The following is a 22791-nucleotide window of genomic DNA, read 5'->3' as shown; positions in this document are numbered from 1 at the left end:
GTAAAATATATTTCAGAATTAAGTAAATAAAAATCAAGCCAATGTTGAAATGAGTATGTGTAAACTCTATTTGCTTCAATTACAGCAACATATTTTTTCTTTATCGATTAATAACACTGTAGAAAGACTTGGTGAATTCTGCAAACGCTGTTACATTACTAAGCGAAAACACGCGCGTCGCTATTATTTTGTCGTAGCATTAGGCAGATTCTGATAAGGAGTGTCACTACTAACTTCATGTATTAAGCAGGTTTTACAGCGGAGTCTAACTTTTATACGTCTTTTTATATAGGAATGTGGTACAACTTCATATCCATAGTTATTACCATAGGTAGGAAGGTACCAAAACAGTAGATTTCAGTTGATTACAGCGAGGATTATAGATTTCACCCGCGCCTCGCTCTGCTCTCTCTCGCTACAGACGATAAGCAGTTCATATAAACAACGCATAGTGACATTCTGTGGAGCTGTATACAGTCGTGAATAGTTAAAGAATATTGTTAATTTATAGTAATAGTTTAAGTTGTGGACAAAGTGGACAATCTGTTATTATTGTATTATTTACGTAATGTTAATATTACGTATGATTCCAAACAAGTAAACTCATCTGTTATTAAATAATTATGCAAACAGGAGTATGTAACACGTTCCCGGATTTTTCTTCGTTAAATGTTGACGTCTCGTGCTGCTATGCATTCGGTTGCGTTACAGTTCAAGTTCAACATCGGAATTACGATACAAACTTCCTAGCTGCCATTATAATAGAAATGAGAAATAATGTTGAAAACGATAATTATGTGTTTAATATTATGTGCCACATATGAGATACACTATTAGATTCACAAAGCGGTTGTTCACCTGATGATAGTAAGACATACTGGATCATATTTCAGATTTGCTCCAGTAACGCCTTGTGACGCAAAACGAATATTTTCAGAGTACAAATAATATTGCTTTTATTTTTTTTTCTAGAAGTAGTATTTCTTTTGATAAAATAAAAAGATTCATTGTTGGTATTTGTTAGAATGATGCTAGAATCATAATAAAATTGTATGTTACTTTCATATGTATGAGTAAATTATTTTAGATTGGGATTTACGAAGTTTATAATTACAAATTATTATTTTTTATATTATTCGTTTATTATTTACTTGTTCAAAGACCGTGGACGATTGGAGCATATGTTTGGTTACCAACCGGTTGTGCGTGTTTGTCGTTCTGATTCACTGACGTTGAGAGTTCCATTAATACTTTTCATTCGGTAGAGATATAGTCCAAGCTCACACAACTTAACAGTTTTGGTACCAACTTCCTAGCTCTGGTACTTAACGCTTTCATCAGGCCTCACCGAGGATTTCGGCCACCGGCCGCTACAGGAATGTAGGCCTATAATTTTCACATCATACATTGTTATTTATGTATACCTTTAGCCCGGTCACTCTGTATATAACATTTTGTTTACTGTGACTTAACTTTAATGAATATATTTTGATATTACTGACAATTATTTCAATATTAATTTTTTTAAATTATTATAATCAGTTCAATTTTATCAAGGTGAGCCTTCCGTTTAGTTTCATTTATTATAGTTTACTTAAGACTTATAATATTCAATGGTAAGGCTGTATGTATGATCACTGCACGCCACTTAGAAATAGGCCTTTTTAGGGGGAAATATTGACATATTATTTTGACACGCAATGTTTAATAAAATAATGAAGTTGTTAACAAAAATGTATGGTGGACGTCATCTACACTGTCTCTCCTGACTTTTCATTCTGATTCAGAGGAACCAGCCATCCTCCATGAATCACCGCTAAATGATGAGAAACTTGGTTTATGCAATCCTAGCATTAAATATGCTTGTTATGACGTTATAAATCGTATACAAGTGCCAGAAAAGGGTATCTAGCAACAAGTATTCCACGACGTCATCACAGCCTTCACAATACAATTTTATATAACGTACTTGTAAGAAAAAGCTTAAAAAAAATAAAGTAACCCTGTCTTAGAAACGGTTACTTAGCAATCATGCAATATATTATGTCATATCCAGTATTCATGTCTTTACTATATTATAACATTACACAACATTATAATAGTTTTTTTTGCATATTTTAATGTTAAAATATCATGAAACATTGAATATAACACGTGTATAATCTTCATTATAAACACTCTTGAAAATTAGCGCGTGAGCGTAAAGTTACCAAGATTACAAACTAGTTACATAAATTACTATTTTGGTACGCTATTAAGGTAATGAGAATATTTGGCCCAAAGTTTATATTTATGGAGCCAATGAATTCACAATGGTACATTGATTATAATTCTGAACCAGTTTTTTGGGAAACTAATCGGACATAAGAGATTATATAGTAGATTTGAACAGTATTCAGAAATTGCCCACACAGCTTTCAATTTCAAAGCCGCAGTAAGTATGGCCCACTTGGTAACTGAGTCCCACGGTATGCAACTTTCACTTGGCTTGGTTTTTTGAGGCTGGATCCCGAACAGATCCTTGCACTCAGGCATGATTTGGGCAATTGTGTGCCCTAAATATGCGATTTTTGTCCAAGTCCGACAGGTGGCTCGGGTGACATTCGTGAATCCGATGAAGACAGGTGGACCATCCTGTCTCAGCTCTGATAAAGCCAAGTACCTTCCGCAGACGTGTAGCCTGACAAGTTCCAGGGCGCGGAGAGCAAGCGTCTCCTGTATCAGCATCGGAAAACAATATACTACCCCAATATTTTTTTTAAGAAAGAAGGAATGTTGGAGGAATGATAAAGGGAAACGGAAATACCACCCAGAATAACCCTCTGCAACGTCTGTTTTGTACAACACATCCTGGCAGAGAATCGAACCTGGGCCGCCTGGATGGTGAAACAACTTGTCAGCGTTGAGCCACGGACGTGGTTTACTTGTGGTGTAGTTTCGAGGTCTAAGTTCATGAAATAAAATCCCATATACTGAAGGAACTAAAATACAATATTAAGCGCCAGAATGTAAGCAAGCGTTCGAGTGACCGAGTTCAACGAGTGAACAATGTTTGAAGAGGTAGAACCTTTGTTTTTTACAGCAAAGGCATCATTTATAACGTCTAAAATTTATGAGGGAACATAACCACTGTTAATTTATTATAGAAGCATCAGTGTAATCCCCCATGCTTTGCTGGTCTGTGATCGGCATGTTAACAGTGTTAGCCGAGTTTAAAGGAGGAGCGCATCTATTTTCTTTGTTATCCCAGTCCTGATAATATTGAAGCAAGAATTCATTATACTTCATACAAAAAAATTAAATCTGATTGGGTAAATACTAATCCTAAATTAGCCACCGTGGTCAGTTCCAATGGGAGATAAAATGACTGTACCTTAAAAGGAACAACTTAACAAAAAATATACTCACCCCGTTCTCAAATCAAGCGATAATAGTAGGTGCATACAGACATGAAAAAGTTGAGTAATCTAAATTTTAAATCGTAAGTGTTCATGAATTGTAAGCCGCCGAACAACAATCAGATAATCTAAATACAGCAGAATAGGCCTGTAGCTTGAAATAAGCTAAGCTACGGGATAAGCACCAGGATAGGTTGCGACATGGTAGCCTAAACGATCGGCAGACAAGCAATGCTTTCAAAGTGAGGATACCAGTACAACAGCTGGACCAGGTACACAACGAGACATTATGGTCCACGAACATAATATGCCGGTCCTTTCGCGAACCATGTTAAGTACAGGGGCACAAGATCACAATATTAAAATAATGACCAGAAATGTAGAAGGACGAAGAGGAGTACTGGACGTTATAACAGAGGACATATTCAGAAAATACGACATAGTCATACTGAAGAAACATTCATAAGAGATACAGCAACAGTGAAAATAAATGTGTCCTTTCTATAATATACATGTATACGCAACACAGGAGCTTTGAGAACGAACTTCAGGACATAACATTTGCCTTCTGAAACCTGATTAACTGTCACCATTAGAAATACTGATGAAAGAAGAAAACATCATAATTGTACAGTGCAAAGCTGTGCATACTTTAAAAATTAAAAATTTAAATTATGGTTTATTTAACGATGCTCGCAACTGCCGAGGTTATATCAGCGTCGCCAGTGTGTCGGAATTTTGTCCCGCAGGAGTTCTTTTACGTGCCAGTAAATCTACTCACATGAGCCTGTCGCATTTAAGCACACTTAAATGTCATCGACCTGGCCGGGATCGAACTAGCAACCTCGAGCACAGAAGGCCAGCGATATACCGACTATGCTACCGAGGCCGACACATACCTCAATCCCAAGTGCAACGCAATAGATATCATAGAGTGACTCGGCCAAAATACTGAAGTCAGGACGAATAGTCCTAGCAGGCGATCTCAACTGCAATATACTGTATATAAACCCAAGAAGAAAACACAACAGATGCTAGACTACCTACAGACGACGGGATTATCGTTAGTAAGTAATAGTCAGTGGACCTACATATGCCACAATGGGAGAAGCTGCATAGACTTCATATTCACCGGAGGCTTCGAATTAGTGAGCCAGGGCAGACTAGTCAACACGGATGGCCTGCTAGTAAGAAACCAGTGACAGTAGTACTAACCAGAAAATTAATCGCGCAACAATCACATACCAAGAGTGCCAGCAAATCAGGACCTGAAAACTGAACAACACGACATCGGAACTCGAAGCAACCCAGGAAGACATCCAGTAAAGAAGAATAAACAAAGCAGCACACCGCATCTAAAACTGGATCATTAAAGTAATTCCGGAGTAAAAGACACGAAGAGCAAAATATGGTTCGACAGGAAATGCTACGAAAGTAGACGCGACACCCTGGCAGTCCTACATCTAGTTAGGACGGAGAAGAACGAGAACGCCCTGCAGATCTATCAGACATGAAAGAGAGGTTACAAGGCCCTACTAAAACAAAAGAATCAGCAATACAGGGTGGAAGGTAAACAGTACAAAATGAAACTGGTAATAGATTTTAAGGAGACATGTGAAATATCTACGAGTAAATACGTTTTTTTCCCAACATTTACCGTTTTAGAGGAAATCGTTATGTTTCTATGAAACATTATGGCAAAAACACGGCTACTGCAATAACTCTAGCAAGTGAGGCTTGCATTGTGGTGGGCAAAGTGAGTAGTTCAAGACGATGTAGACCCATAGCTGACGTAAACAAAAGCGACTCTCTACATTCGTCTCACTTTCTCTTTCGGATAGGAAGAGAATGAGGTAATTCACTTGTGGCTTAGAGATCTCAATTTTAAACGGAAATAGGCTACGCATCTTGTGATATCAGAAATAAATTATAATAATTTTTATTGACATGTTTTGTCGTATATTAAATTAGTTCTCCTGAAAATTAATCATTACAGCACACGGTTTTATTCACATGTAATTTTAGACTGAAAGAATGAAATTAGTGTAAATGGTTTATGTTTAAATTAATGATGTATCAAATTGAAAACAAAACGTGGAAATAGAAAAATCAAAGTTACTGTTCTAGATCTAGACCAAGTGAGAAAAGGAAGAACATAAAATTAAAAAAAAAAAAAAAAAACTTTCTCGAAAACGTTACAATCAATTACAAGAGATGCTCAAAATGGCCTACGTTGGCAATGACATATGGTCGACAATGTCGTACAAAACTCTCGCTGACTTTTGTCAGTACTTCATTTTGAGATACATCGTGAGCACCTTCAAGCAAACGTTTCCTCTCTGCTGTACTGTCACAGGTACGCGACAGTGCGCTGCGTCGCAAGTTTTATTATAACGATTTTCGCAATTATTCAATTTAGATTATGGTTAAACGGTTTAATTTTCAAAAAAAGAAAGACTCAGGGCACAAAATATTCAGATTATTATTTACCTATCTGCTTGTCTAGCAATCAGCCATTTCTCTCAGACCATTACCCCAATAGAGCGCTACAAACATTGGGCAAAGACTGTTTCTTTTCCTGCTTAACGATGCTTCATCGAAGGAAAAGTGTAATAAAAGTTTTGTTATATTTAACATATAGAATCAACTCTTAAAATTTGTTTATCTGTCTCATTCCACTCTGTATAATGGAAGTGGAGTATAGAAGGATGATTCAATAAATAGAAAAGGACCTATACCTCGCAATACGTCCACAACAACCAAGATTCCCGACAGACATCCCTAAACACACATGGGAAAATTACGTCAAACAAACAATATGTCGTAAAGAAACAACACCGACACGGAATGAAGAAGAGAGAATAGGACATGGCCCCAGCTTTCACGAAGAAAGAAATAGGAAGATTAATAATGGCCAGAAAGAAGAACAGAGCCCCTGAATCAGACAACATAAGAAACGAGCATCTAAAGAGCACTTCACTACTGACGACAACACGGACAGCACTTCTAACTTAGTGCCTAGAAAAGAGAGAAGTTTCAAACGACTGGAGGACGTCTACCTTAAAAATCCTCTACAAGAGAAAAGGTAAGACTAGTAAAATGAACGCGTAAATAGGAATCGCATTCGAACCTCCAGACTTCAAAATGATAACAATAGCCAGACTAATAGACCAGCTAGACCCTGTGCTACCAGAAGATCACTTTGAATTTAGATCGAAAATATCGACGCTCATGGCTATCGACAATCTACTCAAAGATAACCAAGACACAATCTCGGGAATACATAGAAACTTTTATGTGATGTCTGTCGACTACCGCAAGGCATTTGACTCGGTCAACCGGAAATTGCTCATATCAAAATTGGAATTCCTAATAGGGAGCTCGAGACTGACAAAATTAATATCAAATATAATGGCTCACTACCAGGTAGATGGCAGCGTTGGAAAATCGAACTGGATAGGCCAAGAAAACGGTGTACTGCAGGGACATCCGATGAGCCCTGTACTCTTCGAGAATCTATATGATTATATGCTGACGACATGGCTAGGCACCAGAGAATTTAAGGGATCTACAAACAGCTACAGACATCCCGGTAGAATGGGCATCAAACAAAGTACTCGTAATTCGGATAAATGAAGACAAACCGAACTAGTGGTCTTCAAATAAGACGGAAGGTTAAGAGAACGAGAGAATGTAAAATGCAACAACGAAACGCTGCAGATAAATAACCAGTTCAAATATTTGAGCCTCACGATAAAAAATACAGGGACAAACATCATGGTACACTCGAAAGAGAGATTAAGAAATATGAACAGAATGTGCAATCTCACGAACATATCCTTAGAAACGGTGATGAAGCTCTTTTAGGAAAAAATCTGGCAAGAGTGTATACAAGGGCTAGAGTTCACCTTGGAACACTTAAGTAAGAAGTAGTAACAGAGCGACTTGGATAAACCTTAAATCCAGATACATAAGAGAGCGCTTGGAATGTCAAAATTCACACAGTCGCAACTTGTGTATGTGCTATCCCGGGAAACCTATTTCCTGAACGGCCTGAGAATGATGTTGCTGCCACCTACAGGGAACTACAAAGAAGCAATACAGAAGCGGAAGGACATCTGAGAAAATTTCTTCACAACCAGCTCCATGACACAAAGAGAGTACACCAAGGCAAATACTCTATTTGATCAAGGCCAACTATGAAATGAGATACTTAATGAATGGCCTTGCGGTTCATGAATAACACTTCAAAGTATGCTGGATAAAAAGATATCACGATCCGAGTGTTAGCTGCTTATGTGAACTATGTGGCCAGTGCTGCGAAAGATATCACGCCTTGAGTTGTGAGAAAAGAGTAAAGTCAATAAACCTGATGATAGGGGTCCAATCAATTCCAACAACAAATGAACACTGTGCGCTATTCAAAGTTATTATTATTATTATTATTATTATTATTATTATTATTATTACTACTATTACTATTATTATTATTAGATAAGATAGCAATCCTGAGTATAATGGGACGGCTTCTTCCTACATAGCGCTCTTAGGCTGGACATAACTCCCACCTTACTTCTCTCTCCACGATCTTATTACAATGGCAGGGGAGGATGAAGAAAACGTGTCCTCAAATGTCGACTTCCAAAGCAAATCTTATAAACTTTGCAGATATACGACGAAGCTATAGATGTTTTATTCACAATTTTTCCATTTCTGTATTCAATACCGGTGATATGTTATTATTACTTTAATTTATATACATAAAACAAAAAAATGTGTATTTGTAAATCAAGCTGAAGAATGATTCCCATATTCTGCCTGAAGAAATTGCCCCTGAATACTTGGCAAATACGAAATCCTACATAGGTACTATACGTTTATATTGAGCACATTTTGAAGAAATTTGTTTCGTGAGAAATCATTATATGGACAGTATTAACTAGTATGATAATTTCTCGATATTGAATAAGTGTCACAGAAAATGCTAGTATATATATATATATATATATATATATATATATATATATAAGAAATTAAACAGAAGGCGAGAGTGTAATGAACTTGGATATTAAGTCTGAAAAGAAAAAGATGCACATATGCATGCGTACACATGATTCGGGTTATGACACAATGTCCTATGAAACTTGTGTGTGCAGTTCTCTGTTTGTCATGTTCTTCATGACTTCCTCTGTTACTGTCTTCTTATTTATTTTCTTGGTTGCATTTATTGGTCAAGCACTTTCAACCATCTTATTGTCTCTAATCTTAATTATTGTCCAAATCAATGTAACATATGTTTGTTCTGTATTCTACATATATTATTTTTTACTTGTTTTTTGGTTTTCTTGAATTATAATCTAGATATTCTAGCACTTCTTCATACTTAAAATAATTCTATTGTTATTAACCTTTTTATTCATTATTAAAAACATCGGAATTCAATTTCCATTCAAAAAACCGATTCCACTCTGGGCCTTTGATTATAATTTTTTGTGCCACTCCAGATTTGTTTGAAAAAGTCATTGTTTATTTCATTTTTATTATCAGGTTTTAAATTTGAAAGACATAGTGAGGACCAATAAGCTAATACATTGAAATTAGGAACGGTCAGGATCCGTCTGTGCTTATCTGCTTAACAAATATTAATTATTAGAATACTTGTCACATTATTTATTCAGTTTAACGTTTTCGGCTTAAATAAGCCATATTCAGAAGAAATTATCCCTAAAATACATTAATAGAATTGGTACATGCCTGTGTATAGTACAATATGGATACATTAGTTAATTATAAGTCTCTACCGTGACAATAGTAAACTTAAATAAATTAAAATGTTAAAACAAGGGCTATTTGAACCATGGTCATAAATTATTAAAATACTGAAATGTTAAAAAATGTAAAATATTGTTACAAGTTGCAATATGTTGGACCATTTGTGACAATTTCCAATGCTGACCAGTGAGGATGTTTCAACTGTAAAGCGGAATGAAAAATTATATCAAAATATGGCCAATATTAACAAACATGTCCACACCTGTGGAGTAACGGTTAGCGCGTCTAGCCGCGAAATCAGGTGGCCCGGGTTCCATTCCCGGTCGCGGCATGTTATCTGGTTCAGGTTTTTTCCGGGGTTTTCCATCAGCCCAATATGAGCAAATGCTGAGTAACTTTCGGTGATGGACCCCGGACTCATTTCACCGGCATTATCACCTTCATCTCATTCAGACGCTAAATAACCTAAGCTGTTGATAAAGCGTCGTAAAATAACCTACTAAAATAAAAAAAATAAACACACATAATTAGGAGGTTGCATACAGGAACAATGAAATGTACATGTGTAGCTCTTAATACTGTTGAAACTATAACAAGCTTAATGTAAATTACATAAATCTGGTTACAAACATCGCGAAGCGAATTATGTACGCGAGCTCACGGAATAGTTGTACTGAATGTAAGTGAACTTTGTAATACAGTTTATATTGGAGCGGAATTTACTAATTGAGAATAAATGTAATTTGTTAAGATAGTATTAACTTAGGTTATGAAAAGAAGGAGGTAATCAAAATCCAACTTACTATCGTGCGTGCGGTGATGGTAGCTCTGTAGTCAGTGGTGGTAGGAAGACAACTGTTTGGTGCGCTGCGTTTACAGATTATTACAAAACCTAGGTAACAGTTGACGATAGAAGGGGAGGAAGGATGGTTATAGGCTGATAAGCATGCACGTGGGTTGTGTGCGTTCAAATTGAACAACGTGTTACGCAAGTTTGGAATCTGTTCATTTAAAAGCGGTATGCCTAAATTAGTGGCCCGGGCTATATGAAAGTCTTCAGCTGCATTAATATGTATACTATTATTTAGGGGAAGGATTATGTGCAAAGCCTCTCTTATGTTGGTTAATTCGTGGCCCTTCTCGATTAGATGAGTGGCAAACTTGGATTTTCTCCTGTTATGTTTGAAGTCAGCAACGTGTTCGCTATATCTAGTTTTAAAGTTTCTCTGGGTCTGTCCTATATATTTATGTGAACAGTTCTTGCATTGTAGCATGTATATGCCCCCACTTTGGTGTTTGTCAATGGTATTAAGTTCATAGGGAATAATGTTATTTGGTTTATTATTTGTTCGGAAGGTTATTTCAATGCTATGTTTTTTTTTTTTTTTTAATAGAAGTTAGTGATTTAGTTAGAAACTTTTCCGAAATACGTCATACTAACTCGATCTTTTTTAGCGGTGGGAGAGTTTACCATAAGTGTGGTGTGTTGGTTGTGCGAAAGTTTGCTTTTGCGTTTGCAAAATAATTTGTCAATTACCAGTTTATTGAAGCCATTAGATCTCGCAAAATTAACAATATAATCGTATTCTTTATTGAACAGTTTTTTTGCATAAAAGGAACCAATAACAATCTATCAATGAGAAACCTAAATTTTCTAAACTTGTGTGTTTCAGGATGATTGGAATCATTACTTATGGAATGGTCGGTAGAAGTGGTTTTTCTAAAAATATCAAAGTTAATTTTAGAATCCAACATAAATATACGTAAATCCAGAAAATTTATAGACCGGTTTTTAGCCGATTGCAAGGTGAATATTATATTCGGATGTAAATGATTAAAGGGATTAGTAATATTGGCATTAATGTAGTTGTCATTTTCATAAAAAAGCAATGTATCATCTACATCTAATGTAAGTAGTGATATTAAACTGATTTGAAAGAGTGGGTACACTATTGCTTTCCAAGTCCTGGAAGAAAATTTCTGCTAAAAATCCTGACAGTGGGTCACCCATTGCCAGGCCTTTATTCTGCTGATATAAGGTGTTATTGAACGAGAAATAATTTTGTTTTAATGAAACACTAAGAAGGTGAACCACTTGGTCTATTAAGGTAGAATTTAATTGAAGCTCGTGAGCATTATTTTGATTATATTCAGGGTCTCATCAATAGTGTGACGGCCACGTGAGATTCGATCTCACGACCGGCGGAGGAAGGGCTACGTCGGCCGTGGTTCGGGCGGGTTGCGCGCGCATCTGCCTCCTGGGGCATGTGGTGTGGCGGAGAGAGGAGAGCAGAGAGAGCGACCGCGGCAGAGAGAGGAGATATCCAGATAATTCGAGAGTGGAATCTTCCGGAAATTTCGAGCAATCGTACTTTCTCGTACCTATGGTTTAGTTATAAATACGACACGCGAGTGAACTTGACGAGCAGTTTAGTTAGTTCAGTGTTGTTATAGGCAGTGGACAGTAAGCCAGCCAGTCTTCTGTAGCAGTGAAGCCAGCTTTGAGACCGAAGTTCGACTTGAGTTGTGTCCGTAACTGTGGAGCCGGAAGTCCTGAGTTTGAGTGCAGTGGACCGCAGTTGGGGGACCTGAGTTCGTAGTCCAGCGGATTGTCTCTGAATGTCAAAGAGTTCGAGAGACTGCGAACCCGAAGAAATGTAATCTATTCCAGAAGAAGGTCAGCTACCTGGGGCACATAGTAGGGACCAACGGAGTGGCCACGGACCCGGAGAAGCTACAAGCCGTCAGATGGCTGAGACCGAGGGACAAGCATGAGTTGCGCCGCTTTCTCGGCATCTGCACTTATTACAGAAGGTTCGTAGCTGGGTATGCCAACATCGCTAAGCCTCTACCCCAGTTGACCGAGGAGAAACGACAATTCCAATGGACGAACGAGGCGGAGTCTCCTCCACCACTTCCTTCACCTTGCTTCTGGGCAGGACAAGTTGTTCTATGCGGGTCCTTCCATCGGCCGACTCCCAAATCCTCTTCAGGATACCGTCCTTGACAGTGAAGGATTCCTACTGGCCCCAGTAGCTCTTGTAAATGGTGCTACGGTTGGCGATATCGGCCCATACTGGTCTCTGGCCTGACTCCACATCACGCAGTAGCTGTCCAATGTTTAGGTCCTGCAGCTGCTCCCTCCTTATGGCGGCGTTATCCCATCCTGGGCTCGGCTGGGCGGCAATTGCTCGGACTGCGTGGGCGCCATCTCGCTCTTCTACTTTCAGGCAGTGTTTGCAGCCATCCGGGCGCGGGCGTCGTGACAGGGCATCAGCGTTGGAATGTTTCTTCCCTTGGCGGTGTTCGGAGGTGAAGTTGTACTCCTGCAGTCGTTGAACCCAACGGGCGGCCTGCCCCTCCAGATTCTTGAAGCCCAATAGCCAGGTGAGTGCAGAATGGTCTGTCTTCAAATGGTATTCCTGGCCATACAAATATTTGTGGAAATGCTTCAGGGCTCCCACAATGGCAAGAAGTTCTCTACGAGTCACACAGCAGTTTCTCTCAGCCTTGGATAGTGTTCCGCTGAAGTAGGCAATCACCGTCTCTTGTCCGTCCTGTTCCTGTGAGAGTACTCCGCCGATGCCTACGTTGCTAGCGTCTGTGTCGAGTGTGAACTTCCTTCCAGGAATGGGATATCCCAGTACAGGAGCAGTGCGGAGCGCCTCTTTCAGCGACTGGAAGGATGACACCGCCTCGTCCGTTGGCGTACCCAGCTACGAACCTTCTGTAATAAGTGCAGTGGCCGACAAAGCGGCGCAACTCCTGCTTGTCCCTCGGTCTCAGCCATCCTCTCACGGCTTGTAGCTTCTCCGGGTCCGTGGCCACTGCGTTGGTCCCTACTATGTGCCCCAGGTAGCTGACCTTCTTCTGGAATAGATGACATTTCTTCGGATTCAACTTCAGCCTGGCTTGTCTGACAGTCTCTCGAACACTTTCCTCAGGTTCGACATTTGTTGGCCGAATGTCTTGCCGACCATGATGACGTCATCAAGGTACATCAAACAGGTGTCGTATGTCAGGCCTCTGAATACGGACTCCATTAGTCTCTGAAATGTAGCAGGGGCGTTCGAGAGGCCGAACTGCATAACGGTGAACTGCCATAGTCCCAGGCCTGTAGAGAATGCCGTTTTCTCCTTGTCCTCAGGATGTAGCGCCACCTGCCAGTATCCTGACTTGAGATCGAACGTCGAGAACCACTCTGCTCCTGCCAGGGTGTCCAAGGTGTCGTCAATTCGTGGAAGGGGAACGCAGTCCTTCTTGGTGACGTCATTCAGTCTTCTGTAGTCCACGCAGAAACGCAGGTCCCCATTCTTCTTCTTCACCAGCACCACAGGCGATGACCAAGAGGCTATCGCATTCCTCCATGACTCCTCTTCCTTTCATGCCCTCCAGTTGGCTGTCAATCTCCCTCTGTTTAGCTAGAGGGACGCGTCAAGGAGGTTGTCTGATTGGGAGAGCATTTCCGTTGGCGATGCGGTGCTGAACTTTCTCCGTTCTCCCGTAGTAGTTTTCAGAAAGACTAAACACGTCCTGAAATTCCGTCAGTAGATCGTGGACTTCTCTTCTTTCTCCTTCTCTTAAATTCTATGCCAATTCTCGAGCCAGCTCTTTCAGTGATGGGTCTAGCTCTGGACGTGGTCGGTGATACTCCTCGTTATCTGCCAGAGACGTCACAGACACCACGGGCTCGACGCTTCCTAGTACAGTTCCACTAGGCACCTCCTTGTCCCGACTGGTGACATTCAGGACCCTCACCGGTACCACCTTCTGGTTCGGTGTAGGAATCTGGCCAGATAAAGCCCATCAATCGGAGTTGTTTGTGAATCGAGGAGCAGGTTTCTCTTAGGCTGTCCGTCCAGTCTTGCCGTCACCACCATCTCACAGCCTGCTGGGATTGTCACTTGATTCTCCGAGGTGAGTCTGCTGGTCATGGGTTGGTCTTCGACGTCCCTCAGGAACACTTCATCCTGACCAAAACGTAGGATACAACGCCGGACCTCCACCGTTGCATCGAAGATCCGCATGGCGTCGAGTCCCAGGATGACGTCTTCAGTGATGTTGGCGACGAACACCCACATCTCTAGTCTCCTCTTTCCCAAGGTCAAATCCAGGAAACCTCTTTCTGAATGGGCAGGCTCTCGCCTGAGGTAGTACGTAGCTCATATCGGCGCAGCGGCGTCCTCCCAGGTAGGCCGCGCACAACTTCCGGTCTGGCGATGGTGAGCGACGCCCCGGTGTCTACCGTTACTCTGCATGGGCGGCCTCTTATCCATCCGTCAGTAATCAGCCCATCGTCGCATCTTCTGTTAACCGCTTTCAAGATCAGCCGAGGGGATGGTGATGACGGCGCCGACGTGCCCCTCATCCCATCGGCCCCTTTTAGTTTTCCTGTTTGTGACCAGATCGGTCACAGTCCTTCCTTAGGTGTCCAGGTTCGCCGCAGGACCAGCAGGTGGGCAATCCTCGTTTTCGTCAATCGGGTGACTTTGGTTGACATTCCTCGACGTCGGCGGCCGCGACGCTCCTAATCCGGTGCGATGCCGAGAAGTTCGCCCTCAACTTGGCTGCCTCTACCCTGAGGGCCGCCGCCAGAGCTTCCTTGATGGTGCGATGCTCTGACAAGAGTAGCTTTTGTCTGATTTCCGGGTCTCGAACTCCGCTGCCGAAGGTGTAGGCCGCCTCCCCAGCGATGAAGTCAGTAGGTAGGCCCTTGAGGGCCATATGGGCCAGTTGTTCCACCGCCATTGCATATTCTTGTAGGGACTCGCCTGGTTGTTGGACCCTCGTTTTTAGTTGGGTCCTAAATGCTGTCGCAAGATGATGGTCACCATAACGTCCCTCCAAGGCTGCCATTATCTCAGCGGGTGTCCCAAACTTCTGCAACACTATGAAGAATCTCCGACGCCTGTCCCTGAAGCGGGGCCAGCAGCTGAGTACTTTTCTCTGCCGGCGTCCACCCATTGTGCTCTGCGATGGCCTCGAACTGGCGACGGTATATCGCCCACAACGTCGTACCGTCCAACTTCGGCGTCTTGACGTTTGAATGTCTGGCTGAGGGCGATGGTTCAACAGGGCCACTACATGAGGTCCGCCATTCTGTCGCCGATCTTTCTACGGCCCGTTGAACTTCCTCGGGCAATTATCTGTTTCTGTCCTCTAGCCTGGCGATCCACCAACGCGAGTATGAGCTTGTTTTCTTGAGCATGATGGTCCATTAACACACTCGTCTCCTCTTCACAACGTTCGAGAGCGCGAATTTTGCTGTCAAACTGGTCTACATCCTGTCTTAGTTCGGCAACCGTCTCGTTTACAGTTGCAAAATTCTCGTTTAATTTGTTAAAATCGGCTATAAGTTCGTCTCTCAAGATGGTAACTATTCTATCTACTTGGGCCAAAACGCTACCGATTTGCATAGCGACGTCACTTTTAATCTCCGTTTTTCACTTCACTTATGTCACTTTTCATCTCCGTTTTCACTTCACTTATGTCGTTCTTAACCTCACTAATGTGCTTGTTCATATCTGCTTTCGCTTCAATTATGTCAGTTTTCAGTTCCGCGATGGCTTGCAGAATCAGCTGTAGGTTCTCCATTATGTCGATAATATCCCACTCCTGACACCAGTGTTAATTTATTCCATTTTGAACGAGAATTTTTAGTATTTGCATCCATAACATAGATGCTGAAATTTCTTAGTACTATACTATAGTGATATAAAACTGTTCCTTTACTTTCTGGATACAGTCATTATTGTGGGTCCTCCAACGCTGATGCCTTATCACTACGCCCGTGCCCGGATGGCTGCAAACACTGCCTGAAAGTAGAAGAGCGAGATGGCGCCCACGCAGTCCGAACAATTGCCGCCCAGCTGAGCCCAGGATGGGATAACGCCGCCATAAGGAGGAAGCAGCTGGAGGACCCAAACATTGGACAGCTACTGCGTGATGTGGAGTCCGGCCAGAGACCAGAATGGGCCGATATCGCCAACTGTAGCACAATGTACAAGAGCTACTGGGGCCAGTGGGAATCCTTCACTGTCAAGGACGGTATCCTGAAGAGGATTTGGGAGTGGGCCGATGGAAGGACCCGCATAGAACAACTTGTCCTGCCCAGGGCAAGGTGAAGGAAGTGGTGGAGGAGACTCCGCCTCGTCCGTCCATTGGAATTGTCGTTTCTCCTCGGTCAGCTGGGTTAGTGGCTTAGAGATGTTGGCGTACCAGCTACGAACCTTCTGTAATAAGTGAAGAGGCCGAGAAAACGGCGCAACTCCTGCTTGTCCCTCGGTCTCGGCCATCCTCTGATGGCTTGTAGCGTGTCTGAGTCCGTGACCACTCCGTTGGTCCCTACTATGTGCCCCAGGTAGCTGACCTTCTGGAATAGATGACATTTCTTCGGGTTCAACTTCAGCCTGGCTTGTCGCAGTCTCTCTCTCTCTGGAGGAGACTCATGCTGGAGTGACTGGAGGCCACCTGGGAGCCAACAAGACGCTGGACAAGTTAAGGCAGATGTTCTACTGGCTGCATCAGAGGACCGACACGGAAATATAGTGCCGAAGTTGCGACACATGTGCAGCCAGTCGCCGACCACGGACACGCAGTAGGGGACCCATGCAACAGTACAACGCGGGAGAGAACTGCTACCTGCTAGGAGCCATGGATTACTTCACAAAATGGCCAGAGGTGTACGCGAATCCCAACCAAGAGGCTTCGACGGTGGCAGAGTTGACAACTTCATCTGCCGATTCGGGATGCCCCGGGAATAGCATAGTAATCAGGGGCGCAACTTCGAATCTAACCAGATGGGGAAGTTGTTCGAGCGTCTGGGAGTGCATAAAACCAGGAGCACTCCCCTCCACTCACAGTCCGACGGCATGGTAGAACGCTACATCATAACCGTGGAAGAGCACGTGCGGATGGTAGTGTCCAACCATCAACGAGATTGGGATGCCAGAGTCCCACTGTTCCTCTTGGCCTACAGAGCTTCGGTCCACGATACAACAGGGATGACACCGGCAAACATGGTCTTCGGGAGAGAGCTGCGCCTGCCCTGTGATCTGCTGTTTGGCACGCCACCCAGCGCCGACTAGCCAGCGACTGACTACGTGGCAGAACTGACCGAGAAGTTGAATGGAGTCCACCAACTGGCTAGAGAGCACCTCAAGATGGCCAGCGACAGGATGGAAATGCGCTACGACAGATTAGCCATGAGGGTGGGTGCGTCTCGGTGTTGCGTGAGATTCACTCAGGGTAGCCGAGGTACGGTTGTGGTGTAGGATGATGTCGGGAATAAGACCAAGCCGGCTACTTATATAAAAGGCAGTGTAAACTCCAAAACTATAAGTTTATTGTCGCATTCACTTGGTAAACCCTAGAGTATGTATTTCCGGCTGACTTATAATTCAATCGTTGGTCGCACTTCTGTATCGACTCTATGGCAGCTCTAAATAAGCTCTATCCGATACTATAAATTCAATACTATGACCAGTACACTATGTTCGACGCTCCTAAACGTTGACGAGTAGTCTCGCCGATGACAACGTTCTATCTATCGAGTCTTCGCCGGAAGGAAGACTATTAAGTTGGGCCGCCGACACCAAAAAAAATTCAGTGTGTCGTGCCGTCGACACGAAAAGAAGTCGTAGTCCTGTCGACACAAAACGAAGTAGTTATTGCACCCTGTATGTAGGGCCGCCGACACGATAAGAAGTTGTGTTTGTGGCCTGTATGTAGGGCCGCCGACACGATGAGATGTTGTGATGTCGCCGCTCCCCGTCACCCTTATTTATAAAAAACCTATCCTACGCTAAAACTAACTATCCTATTGGCTAACAACTACGTCACTTAACCGGCCTAAAATCTATTCCCAATTGGTCCAAAGTGACCTCATAAGCTGGACCAAGATCTCTTCTTATTGGGCGCGAAATATGTCATCTCTAAATTTAGACTTTGGATTTCCCATAACATCTAATTAGTTTGTCGATTTTGGAGAACTCCGTTCTACGGAAAACCCAAGCTTGCAATTACTTTCCCACGGGTCTAGTCCAACTTTGGCTTTTACGCTTCAGCGAGTCTCTATATACAATACCGCACAAGGTGGCTGTAAATCTTTCCGATGCTGACAAGTGACGAAACACCTGTGTGGGAAGCCAATTCTAACGAAGTCGCCAGAACATCCCCGCGAATACATGTAATAAAAATATGGAGATATCACTTCGCTAATAAATCGGTCTCTCCCTCTCCTAATTACTGCTTCAGCCAACTCTGTAGGATTCCAGGAGGGCGACCTGGTGTGGCTGTATCGACCTACCAGGACCAAAGGAAAATCACCGAAGCTGTAGCATGCCTGGGATGGACCATACCGCATGGTGACCCGGATCAACGACGTGGTGTACCACGTCCAGTGATAACCCCGGGGGAAGATGATGGTAGTGCATCTGGACCGACTAGCGGCTTACCAAGGGACTGCCCGGGACGGACAGCCCTAAGGAGGGTACAATGTTACAGCTGGGAGTCGATCTTGCGGGAGACGGGCGACGCGGAGGTTGCGCGCGCATCTGGTGCTTGCCGAGAGGGGAAGAAAGCAAACTGCTGCGCGAAGTGAAGGGGGGAGCAGCAGCGTGACAGATTATTCTCGAAACCGAATCGTCTAGTGACGGAAAAGACCAGAAATCGAAGGCTCGCGAAGTGTTGCCTAGCAAATAAAAGGAAAGCAGCCTTCGAGAGGAGTTTTCAGTTTTTTGGTCAGGAAGCCAGCCAGTCTTGTGTAGCAGTGAAGCCAGACCGGAGTTCGACTTGAGTGTGTGTCCGCAACTGTCCGAGGTTCTAGGCGGAAGCAATGCAGTTGGAAGACTTGTGTTCGAGTGCAGTGGACCGCAGTTGGGAGACCTGTGTTCGAGGTTTATTGGACTGTCTCTGAAGGTCTGTGGTTCGAGATACTGTGAACTTGAGTGACTGAGCTAGAAGAACTAGCCAAGGCAAACGAACTGTGAACAGAGAACTGACAGTTCTGATTTGTAAATAGTGCTTTGTGAACTTTAGTTAAAATTAACTGTTCATTGTTGTTCTCAATAATCCAAGTAAATTGTCATTGTCGTCTGTGGTGTGTAATAACGAATACTGTGTTACTGTGTGGAGTGGAAATCCCATTGTTGACGGGAGTAGAATTAAATTGTAGAAAGTGAAGAGTTACTGTTGTAAGAATAAAACTACTTTATTGTTTTGAATTTTAAAGTTACAATAGGAATGTTTGTCTATAAATTAGAAATATCTATGGATAACAATTTAGTTCTTTTTTAGGGTTTTAATTTGGAAAGTGTCTTAATTAAATGTCTAGTATTGGTAATTGTGTATTTGTCTTCCAATATCGAGTTGCGTTTCAAAAAATAATGTAGGAATTTTTTGATTTTGCGGTTGGGCGCGTTTTGACTGTCTACTATGGGCCTCATAGATAACTCTGGTTTATGTGTTTTAGGCAACGCTTTCAGAATGTGTGCTTGAGGATTAATTTTTGAACTAATTTATTAATCAAATTGGCTGGGATAAGATCAGGAGAATTCTTTATCGTTATTTTCAACTGTTTTTTAGAAGTTATCTGTGGGTTGCGCTTTAAGCTCACAAATGTGATTGTTAATGAAAAATTGTTTTTTTTTTTTTCAACATATTGGTCCTTAGTCATGAGAACAACAGCATCATTCTTATCGGTTTTGGTGTGAATAATTCCTTTCTGTTGAAGTTTCTGATAACAGTTACATAAATTTTTCTCATTACATTTAGCTTGTTTAAATTCATCAGCTGAAATCATTAATAAGCACATGAAAGACCCTAAAATTTTAGATGAATAACTTTCAAAAACAGATAACTTGTTATTGGTTCCTTTAAGCAAAAAACGCTTCAATAAAGAATAAGATTATATTGTTAATTTGGCGAGATCTAATGTCGTCAATAAACGGGTAATAGACAAATTATTTTGCAAACGAAAAGCAAACTTTCGCACAACCAACACACCACACTTATGGTAAACTCTCCCACCGCTAAAAAAGATCGAGTTAGTATGACGTATTTCGGAAAAGTTTCTAACTAAATCACTAACTTCTATTAAAAAAAAAAAAACATAGCATTGAAATAACCTTCCGAACAAATAATAAACCAAATAACATTATTCCCTATGAACTTAATACCATTGACAAACACCAAAGTGGGGGCATATACATGCTACAATGCAAGAACTGCTCACATAAATATATAGGACAGACCCAGAGAAACTTTAAAACTAGATATAGCGAACACGTTGCTGACTTCAAACATAACAGGAGAAAATCCAAGTTTGCCACTCATCTAATCGAGAAGGGCCACGAATTAACCAACATAAGAGAGGCTTTGCACATAATCCTTCCCCTAAATAATAGTATACATATTAATGCAGCTGAAGACTTTCATATAGCCCGGGCCACCAATTTAGGCATACCGCTTTTAAATGAAAAGATTCCAAACTTGCGTAACACGTTGTTCAATTTGAACGCACACAACCCACGTGCATGCTTATCAGCCTATAACCATCCTTCCTCCCCTTCTATCGTCAGCTGTTACCTAGGTTTTGTAATAATCTGTAAACGCAGCGCACCAAACAGTTGTCTTCCCACCACCACTGACTACAGAGCTACCATCACCGCACGCACGATAGTAAGTTGGATTTTGGTTACCTCCTTCTTTTCATAACCTAAGTTAATACTATCTTAACAAATTACATTTATTCTCAATTAGTAAATTCCGCTCCAATATAAACTATATTACAAAGTTCACTTACAATCAGTACAACTATTCCGTGCGCTCGCGTACATAATTCGCTTCGCGATGTTTGTAACCAGATTTATGTAATTTACATTAAGCTTGTTATAGTTTCAACAGTATTAAGAGCTACACATGTACATTTCATTGTTCTTGAATGTAACCTCCTCATTATGTTTGTTTATATTTGCCATATTTTGATAAAATTTTTCATTCCGCTTTACAGTTGAAATATCGTCACTCAAGTCAGCATTGGAAATTGTCACAGATGGTCCAACATATTGCAACTTGTAACTATATTTTACATGTTTTAACATTTTAGTATATTAATAATTTATGACCTTGGCTCATATAGCCCTTGTTTTAACATTTTAATTAATTTAAGTTTACTATTGTCACGGTAGAGACTCATAATTAACTAATGTATCCATATTGTACTATACACAGGCATGCATCAATTCTATTCATGTACTTTAGGGATAATTTCTTCTGAAGATGGCTTATTTAAGCCGAAAACGTTAACTGAATAAATAATGTGACAAGTATTCTAATAATTAATATTTGTTAAGCAGATAAGCACAGACGGACCCTGACCATTCATAATTACAAGGTTGTACATTGTTTTAGGACATCTATCTGTGTGCATTATCATGATTCTATAATCTTTCTCCATTCTTCCCTATTAACAAAATGTATATTTAAACATTCTTTACTTGTTTTTTAAACTTAACTTTTCGTGAGAGTAAATGTTAAACATCTGATCAGGTCAATGTTGTATTATGTCTAATTAACAGTCCCTGAACAAGTTAAAATAGAATAATTAAGTATATTGTTTAGATCACTTACTGTTGAAGTAATGTTGAGGAAATGTGATGCTAGAGTGGAATGTTGAAATTGGATACCAACTACAGCTGCAGGAGCACGGTGACCTTTGTGCTCCACATAAATGGCATGAGTGGCTGTAACAAGGGGCTTGTTGCTGGATGCTGCATCAAACGGTACCGAGAATACAAAGCTGTCAGGCTCAATACCATGTTGGTCCACTGCTCTCTTGTACCAAACTTCATCAATTGCTCTCTGATTTGTTTCACTGAAGTGTCTGGAAGAAAATTATTACCGTATAGTGAATATCAATATAAAACGTAGTTAAAATTACAAATGTGACAATGGATTGAACTGCAGAAGATTGTTTCGACGCCAGTTATAGAAAGGACGAATATCAACACAACTGAAAATTGCACATGTTTAAAATTTCGAAAGGAAAATGTTATAAATTTGGCAAGAAAATTCAAAGGTCCTAGACTTTGTGGGTGTGTATTCTGAGAATAGATGGAATTTATGATGGGAAGAGAAGGTGTTGTTACAGGTTTCTTTGGGATAGGCCTACTCTCAATTCTCCTTTCAGAATTACATAACGTATCAAAAAACTGTTATACTCATTCATTTCTAAATATATCAGGACCAAGAGTTTCCTATGGGAGAAGCAGATAGCTGGGATTCCTAGTTTTTGTGCTAATATTTGAAATGACAGAGCGCTTGAAGCAATAGAACTAGCGGTAAAGAAATAGTACTAGAATTAAAATTTTAAACAATTATTCTGACTTGTGGGAGAAAGGACTGACGGGCATATCAAGACATTTTGAGATTAATAATACAGAGTCTTTTGAATTTCAAGTTAAGCAAATGCCTGGCGTGTTTCTTGTTTCTTTTAACATCGACGAAACTCAAAATATCAAAAGCCAAAGCTGAATAGTTACAAAGATAACTGCTTCCAAGTATTAAGCCAGGTCCACACGCAAAGACTTCTCGTACGATAAAACGGTCATGCAAGATGTAG

General features: G+C 41.3%; 1 protein-coding gene across 3 annotated transcripts in view; it reads right to left on the bottom strand.

Annotated features, from left to right (window-relative positions):
* stol (voltage-dependent calcium channel subunit stolid) overlaps positions 1 to 22791 on the bottom strand; it is a 1833618-nt gene that overhangs the window by 102390 nt on the left and 1708437 nt on the right. For all 3 annotated transcript variants that reach the window (XM_069828334.1, XM_069828336.1, XM_069828335.1), the window contains one exon: positions 21801 to 22053. In XM_069828334.1, the coding sequence (XP_069684435.1) occupies positions 21801 to 22053 (253 nt within the window). The remainder of the gene's footprint in view (positions 1 to 21800; positions 22054 to 22791) is intronic.

The sequence above is a fragment of the Periplaneta americana genome, chromosome 6 (genome assembly GCF_040183065.1).
Source record: "Periplaneta americana isolate PAMFEO1 chromosome 6, P.americana_PAMFEO1_priV1, whole genome shotgun sequence".
NCBI lineage: Eukaryota > Metazoa > Arthropoda > Insecta > Blattodea > Blattidae > Periplaneta > Periplaneta americana.
Note: the sequence above shows the minus strand (reverse complement) of the source record. Positions and strands in the feature narration are given on the sequence as shown.